At 47.7% G+C, this 17,560-nt stretch overlaps 1 protein-coding gene across 1 annotated transcript in view; it reads left to right on the top strand.

Moving 5' to 3' along the window:
• Positions 1-17,560, top strand: part of LOC144136335 (uncharacterized) — a 242,793-nt gene that overhangs the window by 218,110 nt on the left and 7,123 nt on the right. Inside the window, exon 7 of the mRNA XM_077668583.1 lies at positions 15,409-15,616. Coding sequence (XP_077524709.1) covers positions 15,409-15,616 — 208 coding nt within the window. The remainder of the gene's footprint in view (positions 1-15,408; positions 15,617-17,560) is intronic.

The following is a 17,560-nucleotide window of genomic DNA, read 5'->3' on the forward strand; positions in this document are numbered from 1 at the left end:
ATAAATAAGTGAATAATTAAATTTATATATAAATTAATGTCGTCTGCCTGCAAAAAAAAAAGCACCTCACGCAAAGCGCTTTGCAAGGCAACCTGTTGCAAGTCCCCTTGTACTCAGAAGGTACGCACGTTCCCTTTTTTCCTGCGGGCTTCCTCCCCGAACCACATTGCTCATCATTTCCCCAAACAATGCACTCAAATGGATGAAAAATTATCGCTGCATGTGAATGAATGAATAATGAATGAATGAATGAATGAATGAATGAATGAATGAATGAATGAATGAATGAATGAATGAATGAATGAATGAATGAATGAATGAATGAATGAATGAATCCTTTATTACAAGGGAAAGTTAGCTCTCGGCCGCCGTTCGGGACTTAGGAAGGGACGGGGGTGTTGTTGCAGAAACAACTTCTACTCGTTTTTTTTTTTTATGGCCTTCAGAGTGGCGCGTCGTAAGTCAGTAGACCTCTGTTACAGTCCTCAAAGAAGGCCGCTCTCGCTACCTTTGCCGCGATGGCATGGTGTGTAGCGGTTTCTGTTTCTGCCATTGGTTTCTGCCTCTTTTCCAATAATTTTATGTAAAACTTTATTCCACTCACTGGGCCGCCATTGATGTAAGTCTTCACGCAGCGGCTGTGAAGCGGTCGTGTTTAGCGCATGCGCTGACGTTCTGACACTCAGTTGAAATTGAAAGCAAAAGTCTCCGCCAGCAGTGCTATGCTTCAGGTGGACGCAGTGGGCCAGCCACAGGCGCTAGAGAGAGGGAAAATCGAGAATGGATGCGAAAATGATACGGACCGCGACAACATGAAATATTTGCTCTGACAACTCTGCACATATGAACCTTAAGCAAGAATTACGCTATCACCCTCAAGCCTGACCGCGAAGACTTACAGTTGATTTCACATTTAGTATTCAGTGCTGAGGCAATTATTAAGTCTTGCAACTACGGCTACGTAAAATTGATATAAAAAACCCTAGTGCGCAAATGTACACAACTATGCATATATATGAAGCAGTCGATTGTGCGTTTGCGAGTTTGAATATTCTATACTTCGAAGACCATAAATCATTCATTTCCTGCCTTCCCCGGAAATATAGAGGTGCCTGTAACTTTTGTATAAAACACAACTAGTTGCATGGCGAACGGAGAAAACGGAGTAATCATTTTTTAGGAAAACAGTAGCGGCTTTTATTCATCGCCGTTGAGGGCATACTTTTTGATTTTGCAGCACGTCGTTAACGCGCAAAATAATAAAAGCAATAAATTTAAAGCAACAACGAGAAAGGGAAATATTAACAAGGTGACAAGTTGCCGTTGCAGAACACTACCAGCGTTTTTTGTTTTATGTTCAAGAAGGCTGCTGATGCCTCTCCCATTCGCATCTCCCCTCAACGCTGCCAATGTTACCTTAATTTTATGATGTGCATCCTTCTTGAGTAATTTCCGAACCATTTTAAAGAAAGAAAAGCGGGGCCGTCTGGTACTGTTTTATAGTGTTTATCATCAGATGGCGCCACGATGGCGTTTACTATGCCTCATATTTCGAGATATGGCTGCCTCAGAGTTCGGAAAGGGCGCGAACATGCCTGAGAGACTTGTGCTTGAACTGCGGTTCTGAATGTGCTGCGTGCGCAGCAACATTCCCTATCCGATCAGCGCTGCCCATTGCGCTTTCATGCTACATCGAGTGCACTTTTCCGCCGAAATAGTGTCGCATGTGAAATCGTTGAGATGATCGTGGACGGCAAGAGATACATATGGCCGGGCGCAGTCAGTACTTAATTTTTGATAAGTTTCGCTGCATTGTTGTGTGATTTTCGGGCACGTGTACAAGTTTTGTAGTCGTTAGATATGCCATAGCTAGTTGCATGTGACGTTTCACTTTAGCGTCCCTTGCAGAAAAAGACGGTAGTGAGGACAAAAATCAGTTCAAGGGACGCAACTGAACTGTCCTGTTACTCACAGCGTGAGATCATTTAGGTTTTTAATAGGTAGCCCCAGACAAAGAGGCAATGAGAATAGAATGCACGAGGTATACTACTAAACGACGACGCTCAAGTTTGCTCTGCGTCATGCATAGTTGTCATTCGCGGATGTCAGGCAAGGACCGCAGCCGATTGCTGAATGTGACGAGCTGAGGGCGACGTTTCACGGCAGATATCGAAGCGAACGCACTGTTCAAGAAGGCATTAGCAGATATGGGGTAATTCTCGTCGCCTTGAGTGCATTATGATAACCTATGTATGCTGCAAATTTTTCTCTTTGGAGTGATTTTTTTGTCGCTCCGCCAATCAAAATGCCTGCTCATTGTTCTGGTCTAGTGCCGGAATGAATGTTTTACTATTCGGTTAGCTAAGGTCGTTTCCGAATCTTCTACTGAAGCCAGTAATCCAACAGCCAATCTGAAGGACAAATATCTTTTTTTCAAGGCAATAGAAAACGAAGAAAATGCTACAGTCAAGATTTTACTGACTTTCATAGATGTACATAAAGAAGGTGTAGATGTGATCGAGAGTGTGTGCGTGTGCGAGCTGAAAGAAATAAATGCTGTCTATTTTTTTATGAAGGTTTGCCTAAATTTTTATAGAGGCCAATAAGATATCGTGGCGTGTATGGCCAGTTTCGTCACGAGTTTCTGCAGCACCCGTTGGGTGGCCTTGTATGTTACCGGGGGCCTGCTCGGTTTGCTTACAGAATTTTTTTCGCTTGGGGCAGAGAATAGGTGTTACCCCAGTCAGCAAATATAGTCACCTGCTCAACATTGTAAGGGATCTTTTGTGAGGCCAGCTGAATCACTTCAAACTTGGCAACAAGTATATGCCTATAATCAGGAGCCCGAAATGTATAACTCCAATCAAGAGCCCTGGAGTAGATGCTAATAGCTGCCTTTTCATGTTGCTGGGAGGCACCTGTGAAAACAACAGTACGGGTAGGAAAATTGTCCAAATACTCCTCATAAGCCCGTTTCGCCCATTTGCAGGCAAATTCTTCGCATTTCGTGGGAGTGCATAGTCGTTGAACCAGGCGCTGCTTCTTGCTCCGCTGCTTCCTCACCTTCGTGTTTCTGCTCCTCCAAGCTCAGCCGAATGACATGGATCACCTGTCCTGCCGCCTACGCTACCCTACAGTGTGCAGTACGCCATAAGTGGCCAAGTTTACAGGACTTGCTTTGAAACGCATGAGCAGTTGTCATGTGATCCGGGTCAACTTCTGCTTGGGCTGTTTACAGGCGAGCCCAGCAATGCGGGCGCCGAAATGACGAAATGAGTAAAATTCTGGCGTATACAAACCGGTAATGCATGTCAGCATTCGTGACTGGGATAAAAAGAACGAGATAAAGTGTCTTTGCCAGAAATTCTCAGGTCAGGAACCAGTACCACTCTTGAGGGAAGTGCATAATACTTGTATTGTGCCAGTAGTCACAGGTAGCCAGGAAAGTTTGAGGTGAATGAAAAAGCCTGAAGCTAAAGAGTGGACATCACGTCGACCTATGGCATGGAAAGTAACATTCAGAGACAAGGAGAGAGCGGAGTGGGTTGGGTAAACAAAGTGATTTTGTGATACCCTAGCTGAAATCATGAAGAGAATCTGGAGCTGAGCATGCTCTAATCTAAACCTAAAGCGAGCATCAGATAACGATCGTTGAGTAGAGTAAATTCACAGAGAAGGTAAACCTAGCGCAGGGCGTCAGAGTGAAGTGGGCGGATGATAAAAGAGAGATATAGCATATCGTTACCGTGCTTAAGTTACCGTTTACCGTGTTACCGGACGCCGGATTTTCTGGCTAGCGCGGCGCACGCCCAGAAGACGTTTTAGCGTACCGTCTCTACCGTAAAAAGTTACCGTACGGCTAAAACGACTGATGATGATGGCAGATGCCCAGCTTATAATGATAAAAAATACGGATGCATTGCAATCATTTCTATCAAGTGAAATGCTACTCTTTAATAATCTTTTCTCTGCATATAAAGACGTACCGACTACACTTAAGCTAGCTAACAGCCGACTGAGCGGCTTTTCAAATGTACCCGTGAAGCTAGACACCTTTGCCCACCCTGGCCAGCAGACAATTTCAATTCTTAGACCTCAGTAAGCTTGCATATACAGCGCACATTGCGTTGCGAGCGCTGTAAAAAAAGCACAACTACGACACCTGTTTCCCGTGCCGCATCGTCGCTTCTTTATGTGTTTGGATGTGAACACTGTGGCGCCATCTAGTGGCAATAAATTAAAGCGCGCCAAATCCGGGCGAAAAACTTTTTACTTTCTGCAATTACTGATGAATTACCAAGAGAATTACCGGTCTTTTTTTTTCGTGGAAAAAATCATAAAAATATGGAAAAATGATAAATCGGGCACAAAACTGAAGAGCTGCAGTGCATTCGTTGCTATTTGGCTATGTACACGACATATAGTCAGGCTTAACTGCTAAAAAATTGGCAAATAATCTCAAAAACATGGCCTAGTTGTTACTCAAACCTCAACGTATGAGTGAGAGTTTGCAAATTAAAAGCGAATGCCTTCATGTATAGCGAGAAATAGCGCCAAAGAACGCGGCGGCGGTGCTGTATTTGGTCCGAAGCGGCCGTGCAGAGCGCCGCCATGTTTGTTTACGAGCGAACGCTAACTCTCCGCAACGCTAAAAGAGATTCCGTAAAGTGCTTGCGCACCGGTAAGTGGCAGCGCATGCGCAGACGTCGCTTGCCGGGCCCGGTAAACGGCAACGTAAACACGGGAACGATAGGCTATAACTCTCTATTAGGGAGTTTACGGGCAGAAGCTAGTCCTAACTGACCCAGGAGAGAGCGAATTGTAGAAAAATTAAACAGGTTTTGTGCTGCCGTGGACGCAGCCGATTGCTGCTGCAGTAGCTGATGCTGTTGAACCCAGTACACTTCCCGGTCATCATGGCGGGATGTGTTTAAAGCTCTGTCTCGGTCCTCTAGCTTTCCTCTCGCCGAGTTTCCGCCCGTTCTGCACAACCTCTTCTCGGGTGAGCACTCTCAAAGGCAGCGAGCTGAGCGTGAAAAGACCACAGACTGCTCGTAGCAGGCCCACTTTGAGAGGGCCCCCAACAAACTCAGAGTAATGTCAAAGCAAAGACAAAAACAAACTCGCAAACACTCGCCATCGGCAAAGAGGCAAGCCCCACATCGGATATCGTGTTCACGAAAACTTTGCAACAGCCTGCACCCTCACGGCGGAAACAACGCCGTCCGCTGATATACTGCCGCTAGGCGCGTTATTCATCACATTGTCGCGCAGCTGCTTTTGCTTCACATTGCTGCTCCGCATGGTGTGTCGGGTGTCTCACTGGAGTCGCAGCGGGTCGGAGGAGTCCCCGCGCGGACCGACTCCGGCCAGCGGCGGCGGCGTCCGACCGTGCCGTCGTTTGTTCTCGGCGAAGGAGTGATGGGCCGTGGCGGCGGTCGCTCGCTTATCGCCCGCATTAGCCGTCCACAGCGGCAACTGCCACGCGGCGGTTACGGGATTATCGGGATCGCTCGCAGGGTCTCGCCCGACGTCTGCGTGGAGCCACTGTCCGCGGTCAGCGGCCGCTCCTTTATTTTTCTTCCTCGCTTCCCCTTCCCCCTTCTCCGTATGTCTCTCCATGGTTTGCCCCTTTTTTTTCTGCCTCAGGACTCCCGCGTCGTGCAAGCAGGGAGGAGCGATTTCTGTCCCTTGTCACCGAGCGACGCTTGCAGGGGTCGCTCGCTGACTGCGTGGGTCCCGCCTCTGAATGTATTGTGTCATCACAGCTTGGCTTTTTGCCAGATAGCGGCTTTCTTTCCTGCTTCCTGGGCGAATAATTCTTTTTCATTGTCCGCGCTGCCGTCCCCATCCCTGTTTTGTTGACCTTTCCTCTTTCGACATTGTGTTGCCATCCCCTTATCTCGCGCAGGGATGCATCTTCTGGTGCGCGGAATTTCGCTTCTTGTGTCCCGTTGCCAGCTTCGCTCTGACGACTGCGCCTAAGATAAACTGTAATTAGTCATGCTTATTGTCAACTTATCTCCGCTCGCTTTGCCCCTTCTCTGCCCCTCACATTTTCCTTAATGCCCTGTGGCCTGTAGCCCCCAGTTGGGAGTTCGTGCTGGGATAAAATGTAACGGTCCTCCCTACGTGCAGATAATACCAAACTAAACGAGTAGACTACCGCTTATCTGAGCACGCCACGCATTTATGTTCTCCTCCTGATCTGTTTAACTGCTCAGACGGAGCGATAATGTTAGCGGGTACTTCGCAATTCTATGATGCCCTCGTGGAATTTAAGATCATTACTTATTCACCTCTATGACAAATGCATTTATCACTGATCGTTCAGTTGTATCCTTCGAGCTTACAATCTAATCTTATGTATCTGCAAGTATTGTAATGATGGAGAAATCAGAAGTCGATATTGTTTACTGCCTTGGTCAACTCAAGTGCGCTGAAGTCAGCTCACTCTATGGATTCTATATGAAGCCTCATGCGGCTTGAGGCGCATCCGTGTTGCGTTCATGATGAGAGTGGCCTTACTTCTCGCGCATCACGGGACCGGTGCTCCGAGTCGTCGTCGGCTTCAGGCGCATTGAAGCAGAGGCAGAACGTCCTTACCAACCGTGATCGAAAATGAAGGCGGCCAAGTTTCGGCAGGGCAGCTACCCTCCGCCGTTATCGATGAATGACAAAACATGGCAGCGAATGTGACCTTTTTTGGAGCTCTATTAATCGGTGCGATTCAAAAACGGCGGGCGTTTAAAATGTTTTCTTTTTCTTATCTGTGGCCTGGCGAGGTCACGACAAGCAAACAATTTTGTTAACGATAGGAACGTCCGCGCATGGTTTTAATATGGCTGCGAAATGATTTCCATGCACGTGCACAAAGGTTCCTCACGTTTCTGCTAAGCGCTGACAGCACACTGCTCGCCAGGCCCTCTCTTCTACGGAGTTTTCTGCGGAAACTTTCCTCGGCTTACGGCACGGTTCGGGTTCCACCGAGATATGTGAGACAGGCGTCATTTCGTTTCATTTCGTTTCTTAAAAGAAACTTTATTTCATTTTCCTTCCCTTACCGGCGCGGTTCGGGTGTCCACCGAGATATGTGAGACAGGCGTAATTTGCTTTCACCTGCCGCCGTGGCTCAGTCGTTAGGACGCTCGGCTACTGATCCGGGATTCCCGGGTTCGAACACGACTGCGGCAGCTGCGTTTCGATGGAGGCGAAACGCTAAGGCGCCCTTGTGCTGTGCGATGTCAGTGCACGTTAAAGATCCCCAGGCGGTCGAAATGATTCCGGAGCCCACCACTATGGCGCCTCTTTCTTCCTTTCTTCTTTCACTCCATCCTTTATCCCTTCCCGTACGGCGCGGTTCAGGCGGTGGTGGTAATAACTTTATTGATAGAAATATATGGGTGGGTCTCGGTGTCGAGCCACTCTTCACATCTTTTGACGTGATCTGTGGCTTTTGTGGCAGGGTTGGAGCCCCTAGTCCAGGGCCCACTGAGTCTTGCCGCCAGGTAGGCTTTCCAGACCAGTCCTGCCTGGACCGCCGGATCCTCACTGGAAATTATCCTCTCCTACTGCTCCGCACTCGGGATTTTGTTTATTGCAGCCGCATTTATTCTCTTTTCACATCACGTTGTATGAATTAACGTGGCTTTGTCCTCGCACCGCGGGCATTTGCTGCTATATAGCCCTGGATGGATCTTACCTAGCGTGTTTAGATCCGGGAAAGTTCCCGTTTTTAGCTGTCTCCAGTAGACCGCTTCCTGCTGGTGGAGATTTTTGTGAGGTGGGGGATATCTAATCCTGACCCCCTTATAGTAATTCAGAATTTCTGTGTATCCTAAGGGCACTGGTTCCGTGTCAGGCTACTCGAGGCTGGTTTGGTAGGAGTCTCGGTTTGTAAGCTCTCGAGCTCTCCTACCCGCCTCGACATTCCCCGCGATGCCAGTGTGTCCCGGTACCCACATTATTATTTGTTGCAATTGTTTTTCCTTCGGCGGTAATTTGGCTGTCATTAGGATGTAGAGCGCTGCCCCCTAATTTGCCGTTCATGTAGTTTGTGCATGCTGCTTGCGAGTCTGTTAGGATTATTATGGACCTTTGAGCACGGTAGCCCTCTGCCGCCGCTAGGGCTATGGCAGCCTCTTCGCCCTCCTCAACCGTGCCATCCCTTATAGTTGCGCTGGCTATTTCTTTGAGCTCATGATTAATCGCCGTTGCAACCGCTCTATTTCTGTTGTGTTGTCTAGTTCTGTATGCAGCCGCATCCGTGTACGTAATGTTTTCTTTGTTGGCTTGATTCTAATGCACATACTGTGCCCTTGCCTACCGTCGCCCTTTGTGCAGGTTCGGATCCATATTTTTGGGAATTGGTGCTACCCTAACTGTTTCCTGCAGTTCATCGGGTACTGGTTTGGATCTTTTTTATCTCTGACAGTGCACCCTCGTAGCCGCACCTTTTGAGCAGCTCTGTCCCTGTTTTGCTCTTTTTTAGCCTCTGGAGCTGAGCTACGAGTTGGGCCTCCCTTAGCTCCTCAGAGGTGTTATGCAGACCTAGATCCATTAGGTTCTCCGTCGAGGCTGATTGCGGTAGGTGTAACGCTGTTTTGTATGCTCTCCTAAGTATCTTGTCCGCTAGCTTTTTTTGCTTTGTTGCAGTTGTAGTACGATATGCTGTATGTAATTCGGCTAACCACTAGGCTGTTTACGAGGTTAAGCGTGTCTCTCTCCCGTATGCCGTGTGTTTTTCGAGAGACCCTGGTTATCATGCGGGCGACCTGTGTCGCCAAGTTCTGTATTAGTCTGAGCGCCTGCGTGCACCTTTGGTTCGATTGAATCCACATCCCAAATATTCTGATCGTTGTTCTTTCCGTATGGGTTTCCCTTCTAGATAAACATTCAGTTTTAGTTCTTCTGTTTCCGGTACTGATCGGTTGAGTTTACCTCGCCAGACCCTTAGTAGTTCTGATTTTTCTGTCGAGCAAGCCAAGCCCCTGTCTCTGACATATTTTTCTACGCGCGTTGCGGCGGCCTGCAGTTTCACTTCCTTTTCGCTGAGTGAGCCCTCCGTGACCCACACAGTGATGTCCGCGTACATTCCATGCCTTATGCCTTGTATGGTTTCTAGCTGTCGAGCCAGCTTAACCATTGCTATGTTAAAGAGTATGGGTGAAATCACTGACCCTTGCGGCGTTCCCTTATTGGGTGTTTGAAAGCCCTTGGACCTTATTTCCCCGAGCCCTATTGTAGCCGTTCTATTTGGGAGGAAAGCTCTTACGTACCCGTAGATTCTTTTCCCGCAGTTGAAATCGTTCAGGCCTGTTAGTGTAGCTTCGTGGCTAACGTTATCAAAAGCTCCCTTTATGTCCAGGGCCATGATAGTGCGTTCGCCACGGTTCAGGTGTCGGCCGATATGTGAGTCAGATACTGCGCCATTTCCTTTCCCCAAGAACAAATTTTTCAATTTTCATCTAATTTGGTTAATAATAATAATAATAATAATAATAATAATAATAATAATAATAATAATAATAATAATAATAATAATAATAATAATAATAATAATAATAATAATAATAATAATAATAATTGGTTTTTGGGGAACGGAAATGGCGCAGCACCTTGCTGTCTCATATATCAGCGGACACTTGACCCGCGCCGTAAGGGAAGGAATAAAGGAGGGAGTGAAAGAAGAAAGGAAGACAAGGGTGCCGTAGTGGAGGGCTCCGAAATAATTTCGACCACCTGGGGATCTTTAACGTGCACTGACCTCACACAGCACACGGGCGCCATAGCGTTTTGCCTCCATAAAAACGCAGCCGCCGCGGTCGGGTTCAGGTCCGGGGACTCCGGAGGAAAAACGCTAAGGCGCCCGTGTGCTGTTCGATGTCAGTGCACGTTAAAGATCCTCAGGTGGTCGAAATTTTCCCGGAGCCCTCCACTACTGCACCTCTTTCTTCCTTTCTTTTTTCACTCCCTCCTTTCTCCCTTCCGTTACGGCGCGGTTCAGGTGTCCAACGATATATGAGGAGATACTGCGCCATTTCCTTTCCCCCAAAACCAAGTATAATTATATAGCCGAGCGCACTAACCACTGAGCCACCTCGGCGGGTCGATTTGGTTTCCTTAAAGCCAATTTTCTTAATGTATCCGCCGCGGTGGCTGAGTGGTTATGGCGCTCGGCTGCTGGCCCGAAAGAAGCGGGTTCGATCCCGGCCGCAGCGGTCGAATTTCGATGGAGGCGAAATTCTAGAGGCCCGTGTACTGTGCGATGTCTGTGCACGTTAAAGAACCCCAGTGACCGAAATTTCCGGAGCCCTTCACTACGGCGTCTCTCATAGCCTTAGTCACTTTGGGACGTTAAACCCATATAAACCAAACCAAACCAATTTTCTAAAGCCAATTTTCATTTCATATTCCTTCCCTTTCAGGGCGCGGTTAGGGTATCTGTCTCCACGACAGGCGTCGCATCAATCAAACCTAGCGTAGAGTCACCGAATAATTAATTTCACAAATTATCCAGTGAATCTAACCTACCGTTCCGCTCACGCATAAAAGTGCACCGGCGTTTCATGCAGAACCCACTTTCATGACCTGCGCATGCGATGCCGGCAGACGCTTTCCCTCTTGACCGGAGGTCAAGGTTAAAGGTCAAGATCAGAGGTCAAATACCAAAGGTCAAAGTCGAGATGGTTGGTGTAACAGCCGCTGGTGTCACTACTGTATCATACCTCATGTATCGAACCTGATTACCACCAGTTACGCTCATGGTTTGACCTCTACTTACATTCAAGGTGAAACTTGCGGCCACCGTGACCTCTAGCTACATTCGAGGTCAAACTTGCGGCCCCGCTGACGGCTCGAAAAGCTGGCGCAGTGAAGTTTTTCGCTTCAGAAATAATATCTGCTAATTATGCTACGGATCGCGTGGTCACGCTAGGTCAGTGTCACAGCTGCGGCAGAAAGAGAAGGTCGAGAGTATGTGTACAACTTAGACTTGAAGATGAAAGACTGGCGCCCTACGTTCATACAATTAGGATGCCTTAGCCGCGAATGGTGCGCCCGCTGATCCACACGCGTAGAAGTCAAAGATCCTTCTCCCATGATTTTTCCTTGGTGCGTCCTCTGCCCTTCTTTCATGCCTTGCTTGTTACCCTTTTTCGCTGCGGAATCTGTCGCGTGCGGACCGCCTAAAACTTACCACTTCCTCGGCCCTGACGAGCGTCTTCCAGCAGGCGTTGTGTAGTTGGCTGCACTAGCAAACGGGGAAAAAACCTCAACCTCGTCTCCTGCGGCTTGACTGAAGGTGACTGTCGCAATACGATTATCCTAACTTGCGTGCAGAATGCTGCCCCTAGGGCGCTTTTGGTCAGAAACCGCTAGTGCGCTCTTTTTCTTTTCGTATTTTTCATATTTCATTCCCGCTATTTTTGAGGTGACTGAAGCGACACGTTTCGCGTCTCCGTGGCACCTGTGCTCAGGAAGTAGCGAAGCTGCCAAAGAGGAGCAGTCACAGTGTAAATAACAACTGAAAGGGGCGTCATTTTGAGAACCTGTTAATCTTTATGCGTTAAATCTTTCACCTTAACGAATCTCACGTCCCGTGTTTTACGTGTTTAATGTGTTCAAGCGTCTACGGTTACATCGATAATCTGTTGTTGTTCCCGAGAAAGAAATAATTTTCTTAGTATTCTTTGTGTTTCGCCAACAAACATCCTCTACCTCTTTCCCCCACTTTATTGGTGTGGCAGGGTGTTTCTCCGGTTCACTACATCTCCTCGCGCAACAGAGAAAACTAAGCCTCGCTTTGTGCGCGTTGCTAATCAGTCAAGCTTAATGCTGTTCATGCTTGCTTCCTGTTTCACGTCGTTTTATGATGCAACGAACTGTTGTCACTGAATTATGTACCTGTAGCGTGATAGGCGCCTGTTATTGGCACATCAGAGTAATTGACCTTCTCGAGGCCGCATAAAGCGCGGCATTTTGTCTCTAAACGCAACTATTTCGCGCTCTGAAATATGAATTTCGTCCGTCATGGCGGTCGTCATCACATATGCACATAAATACGCAAAGGTGCGTCCGCTATACGGGCTATTGCTACGCACGTTAAAGCGTTCGCATCTCTGCCAGGAAAAAAACGATGGCATCAAGTACTACAAGTTTGGAAGCCTCTTGAATCGTACCTAACAAAAAGCGCCCCTTCGGTCAAGAAAAAGATGCGTTGAAGATTGGTTTTGGGGTAGATGGCTAAAGAAGGGTGCAGAAAGTAGTTGTCATTCCATGCTTTTTTTTTGCCTTAGTCTTCCTTCTAAGCCCGCCGCGTATTTTTGGTTTTTATGCTCCATAGGGCTCAGAAACTTTTCTAATCCGCTGGGAAATGAACACAGGTGAAGAAAGAGACATGACACGCAGACGCTGCGTTTTTTTTTCCCAGATGCGCATTTTTACTCTTGCGCGCCCATTTGTGTGCGATTTCAATGTCTCGGAGCAGTGAACGAACTAGTGAGAAAGGTCCTGCTGAAAGACGCGTCAAGCCTCGAGATGATTCGACAAGGGATCAAGGTGCCAAGGGCAGTCTTCCAATCCCTACTGGCAGCAGCTGTCGCACGAATCACTGCGAGGGAGATGATCGGAGGCCATATTTTTTAATGCACTGAGCACAAATATATGCAGGGTGACTGTTTTTAATGTTTCCAGATTGTTATCTTCGAAAATGTGAGAGAAATCGATGGGGTCAGTGCAGGTGGATTCTACAGCAAAGCGGACATCTGTACGTGCTAGAGCTCAATAAATATACGATTCATTAATAACATTAAAAAGATTTTAATTTGTGATTTTAGAGGGAAAGATTATATTGCGAGATTGAAGGCCGTAAGCATAGAAGGTGAGCCCAGTTTGTAAATTTTCTTGATCGGCAGTGTGGTTCGAAATATCGAACGTTAAAATAAACGTTTGAAAGCTACTTTTGAGTTGGTTTTTCCCGCATTGCGTATCAATAAAATGGTGTGTCTCGCAATTCCTATCTATGCATCAAATACAAAATCCGTTTGTGTATTTGATGGTCTAGAAATTAACTTCGTTCCGGCGACGATACCGCGCACAGCGACGCCATTTTATGAATATGCGATGCGAGAAAGCCATTTCGAACCAGATTGCCGATTAGGACAATTTAACCACTGGGCTCACCTCCAGTGTTGACAAACTTCAATTTCTCAATACAGGCTTGCCCCTTAAAATCTAAAATCAAAAAGTTTATTATAAAATTTCAGTCAATTACTCATCTGACTATTGAGCTCTATCACGTACATGATCCGTGACGTAAATGTCCGCCTTGCTGTAGAACCTGCGCAGACCTCACCGGAGTATCGCTCGCAGCTTTTAAAATGCAATCTGTAAACGTTAAAAGACGTCACTCGGTATATAAGTGCTTTCAAATCACAAATAGCCTACTTTCACTATTTCTATAACCTTGTAAAAGTCAACAACAACAACAACAAAAAGAAAGCGAAGTAGCATCAGCGCCACCAGAGGCCGCTTCCAAGAGCTAACCATGAAACGTCAATGCTTCCTTCTTTCGTCGCAGATCTTTCAGTCTAGGCTTCCCTGCCATTCATTTCCATCAGTAATCACGGAGTCATTTTGATTCCTTGACGTCACGAGTTTGAACCCAGTGGTGGGCGAAAAGTATTGAAGATTTTAAAAAAACTTTCTGTAATGAATGCGCATTTTGCTGCCGAAACAACGTCGTCATGACCGCAGGGAACAAAGCAATAAATTTTTTCAATGAAAAAAATCAGATAGTGTTGTGCTTGTGTGGCTTTAGATATCTTTTACCAAATATTTCCATACCTTCTGTAAATTGTCAGCCCGCCTTTAATTCTTTAGCCAACGAAGAACAATGCTTGCTATCTAAAAGGTCTGCCATCGCAGGCCAGGTTTAAGCTCATAACAGAGACGATAAAAGATGATAGAAAACACAATCCCGAAATATGCTCGCAAAGTCGCGTAAACTGTTCCGCATTTATTTTTGCTTGCGATGGAGCCCTGACGTTGTCGGATTCGTTTTTTGACATTGCGCCAGCCGCACCCTCGGCACCATTTCTGCGTGGACCAGCAAGGGCTGCTAAAAAAGAGGCATTGGATGATTCGCCTTCATTGATATCAAAAGACTCAAGCGTGGCTTCGCTACCAAAACCACTGAGGAGACTGTGAAAAGACAGCGAACTCGACGAATGAGTCTAGTGCCAGAGACAAAAGGGATACCATAGAGAAACGTAGTTTTTTATATTTAGTCTGCTTCGCCTACAGAGCATGGCCGCGGCCCGATCTAGAGCGGACTCACCAACCTTTTAACGGTTCTGTTTTTCCGAAAAGTTTGGAACCAACTCACGGACGGCAGCAATGCGCATTGCCTGCCGCCAGACAGAAATTTGACAAGGATAGCTGCAGGCGAGCGCAGTACGTGTGTTCGTGCGTGTTGTCGCGACCGAGCCATCTGAGCGAGTGTTGTAAATATATACGAGCCCATAGTGTGGGCGCGGAGCCGAAGGCTGCAACTGGACCGGAAGGAAAAAAATGAATGGCCATTGTGACCTAAGCTATCGATTACCGCGTCGTGGCGGACCTTTGCGTTGTGCCTGATTTCTAGGCGACTGCCTTTCCTTACCCTTGTTTTTTTCTTCGCCCGTGAATGGTGTGCCGACCTCTGACGTTCTCCCTCAAGGCGTGCCCTTTGCGCATGACTCTTTTTTTTTTGCTGCGTTTCCTTCAAAACAAGTAAAAAAAACAAAAAATGTGACTTCTTTTGAGCCTTTGATTTTTTTCGTTTACCTCTTCAATATCGACCGTCATTCCTAACAAACACCTACCACTTTACTGCATTAGGGTACTTTCTTTTCGTATCGCCACTTTCGTTGCTGTCGCGGTTTCGTTTTGTTCTCGTCACCGGCGTCATCGGTTCACGTTTCGAGCGCAATTGTGTCGTGGAGAAGGGCGCTATTTTTGTGGCGAACTTATACGACGGCTGCTTCATTTAGTGCGCATTGCAGAGGCACGCTCGGTAGATTCCAGGAACTGTATGGCTTAGACGAAACACCGAGGGACGTTTATTCCTGCTACTTGGCAGGCCTCAAGCGGGTTACATTGCCAAGCGTGCTAGGCCTATACAAGCGGTCTTTTAAACCCAGCATGGGTTATCAGATCAGCAATAGCCGAACAGTGTGCATGCGCATACAGTATGCGATAACAGCACGTGAACGTAGTTTCGCGCGCACACAATTCCTTCCACCTAATGACGACAACGTCATTTGCCACATTATACGAGGCAATGATGTTATACCAATACCATTAGTGTATTGGCTGAGAAGCTTTGCTTCTTTTGTACCCCTCTCATCTTCTCTCCCCCCCCCCCAGGCTCCGGACTCGTCCGTGTCCCCCTCCCCGGGCTCATCTCTGCGGCTCCACTTCCGACTGTCCGAGCAGCACTTCAGCAAGGGCGAGCTGCGCCTCAAGTGCGTCTCCCGGCAGCTGCGCGAGTTCACGGCCGCCAGCGAGCTGCGCGTGCCCGTCGGTGGCGCGGACCGGCGACACAGCTCGGGACTCCAGGTCTCCCTCTCCACCAGTGAGCGCACGACGTTATGCTTATGTTCTTTAGTTTTGATTTTGTTTGTTACGGGCGCTCCAACATTCCTAGTCGGTGGTTCCTGTCGGTTGATGTATTCACGAGTGAAAAGCTTCCCTGGCCTAAAGTGGTTCTCGTGGCTGGGCTGAGGAGGGACGAGAGCCGAAAGAGTCTGCTTACACCATGTGCCAGGGCTGTCGGTCCGTTCACGTGGACTTTTTCTCTTTAGTGGATTGTTTTACAGTGGCAACTGTTAAAAGCCCATTCGGTTAGTTTAGTGTCGTAGTAGTATAGCAATAGCCGGCATTATCGGAGGGCGGTTACCATTACAAGATAAGGATGTGGGGACAGCGGAGGAACGCCTAACCCGAGGTTGACTGATCAAGGTGGTTACAATGGGAGGGGGAGGGTATACCAGGACCAGAGGAATGCATAAGCGGAATGTGGTTAACGTGGTATCAGGCGCATGATGTTTGCTGTGGAAGGAGGAAGGTATGACAAGAGCGAGGGAAGACGGAAATAGACGGTGGTTGCCACGGGAACCACACGGAGGATGGTTCCTGTGAAAGATGATAATAATAATAATTGGTTTTGGAGGGAAGAAAAATGGCGCAGTATCTGTCTCATATATCGTTGGACACCTGAACCGCGCCGTAAGGGAAGGGTAAAGGAGGGAGTGAAAGAAGAAAGGAAGAGAGAGGTGCCGTAGTGGAGGGCTCCGGAATAATTTCGACCACCTGGGGATCTTTAACGTGCACTGACATCGCACAGCACACGGGCGCCTTAGCGTTTTTCCTCCATAAAAACGCTGCCGCCGCGGTCGGGTTCGAACCCGGGAACTCCGGATCAGTAGTCGAGCGCCCTAACCACTGAGCCACCGCGGCGGGGCCCTGTGAAAGATGGAGGAGGAGGGTAACCGTATAACGAGAGTATGGCGACAGCGGAGGAATGCATTACGGGAGTGTGGTTGACGCAGCAACAACGCGGAGAGCAGGTACCGTGGAATGAGAAGAAGCAGGTTTACTATAAAAGGAAGCGAGTATGAGCAACTGAAGGGTAGTTAGCGCGAGAACCACCCGTAGGCTGGTTAACGTGCAAGGAGAACAAAGGGGGTTGCCATGGAAGGTAGAGTGTATGCGATAGCGAAGCAACAAGCAAGTGGAGCGTGGATACCAGGGTACCTAGTCGGACGGGGGCCTACCGTGGAAAAAGGAAGGCATGGCTAAAGCGGAGGAACGCGTAACCGGAGTGTAGTTGCCACGGGAATAACCCGGAGGCCGGTTATCATACAAGGAGCAGGGCGAGTACGGTAAAAGCGGGGTAATGCGGCAGGCTAGGCCTGCTGTGGCTGCTGTGGTACGTGCCGCCCGTGGAGATGCTCAGCCGTGGTGGCACTGCGCGCCTGGAGCGGCGTACCTGAAAGTAGGACTAGTCGAAGAACGAGTATGGGTGTAAAACTAAAAAGTGTATTCTATAGCTATACATAGATGCATGTTGCTCATATCCTTCACCTAAATATATAGCGAAAAATATTTGAGGCGAAAGCACTATTCCAATGGGTAAACCCCGAGCAAGATCTTGCTATGTCTGTGGGTTTGTTTATTGGCTTGCGATATTTCTTGGATTACGCCAAGTGAAATAAATAAGTAAAACTAAATCAAATAAATTTTCGCAACTGGGATTCGATCCCGCTGAAGTGCGAACAGAACAGCTTCGCTGGTCACTGCGCGAGAATACTATAGTCTATCGCCGCATCCTCATGTTCAACTGCAACACGCTCTTGCGCTGTGCATTGCACATCTTCTTCATCAACTAATACTAAATAATATTACTAATACTAACTAATACTAAATAATGCTAATAATATTCGCGCTTTGAGCTATGTGGCTGGAGTGACAGAGAGACGTGCGCTGCATGCGCTGGTGTGGACAACGTTGTGGCAGA

The sequence above is a fragment of the Amblyomma americanum genome, chromosome 6 (genome assembly GCF_052857255.1).
Source record: "Amblyomma americanum isolate KBUSLIRL-KWMA chromosome 6, ASM5285725v1, whole genome shotgun sequence".
NCBI classification, from domain to species: Eukaryota; Metazoa; Arthropoda; class Arachnida; order Ixodida; family Ixodidae; genus Amblyomma; species Amblyomma americanum.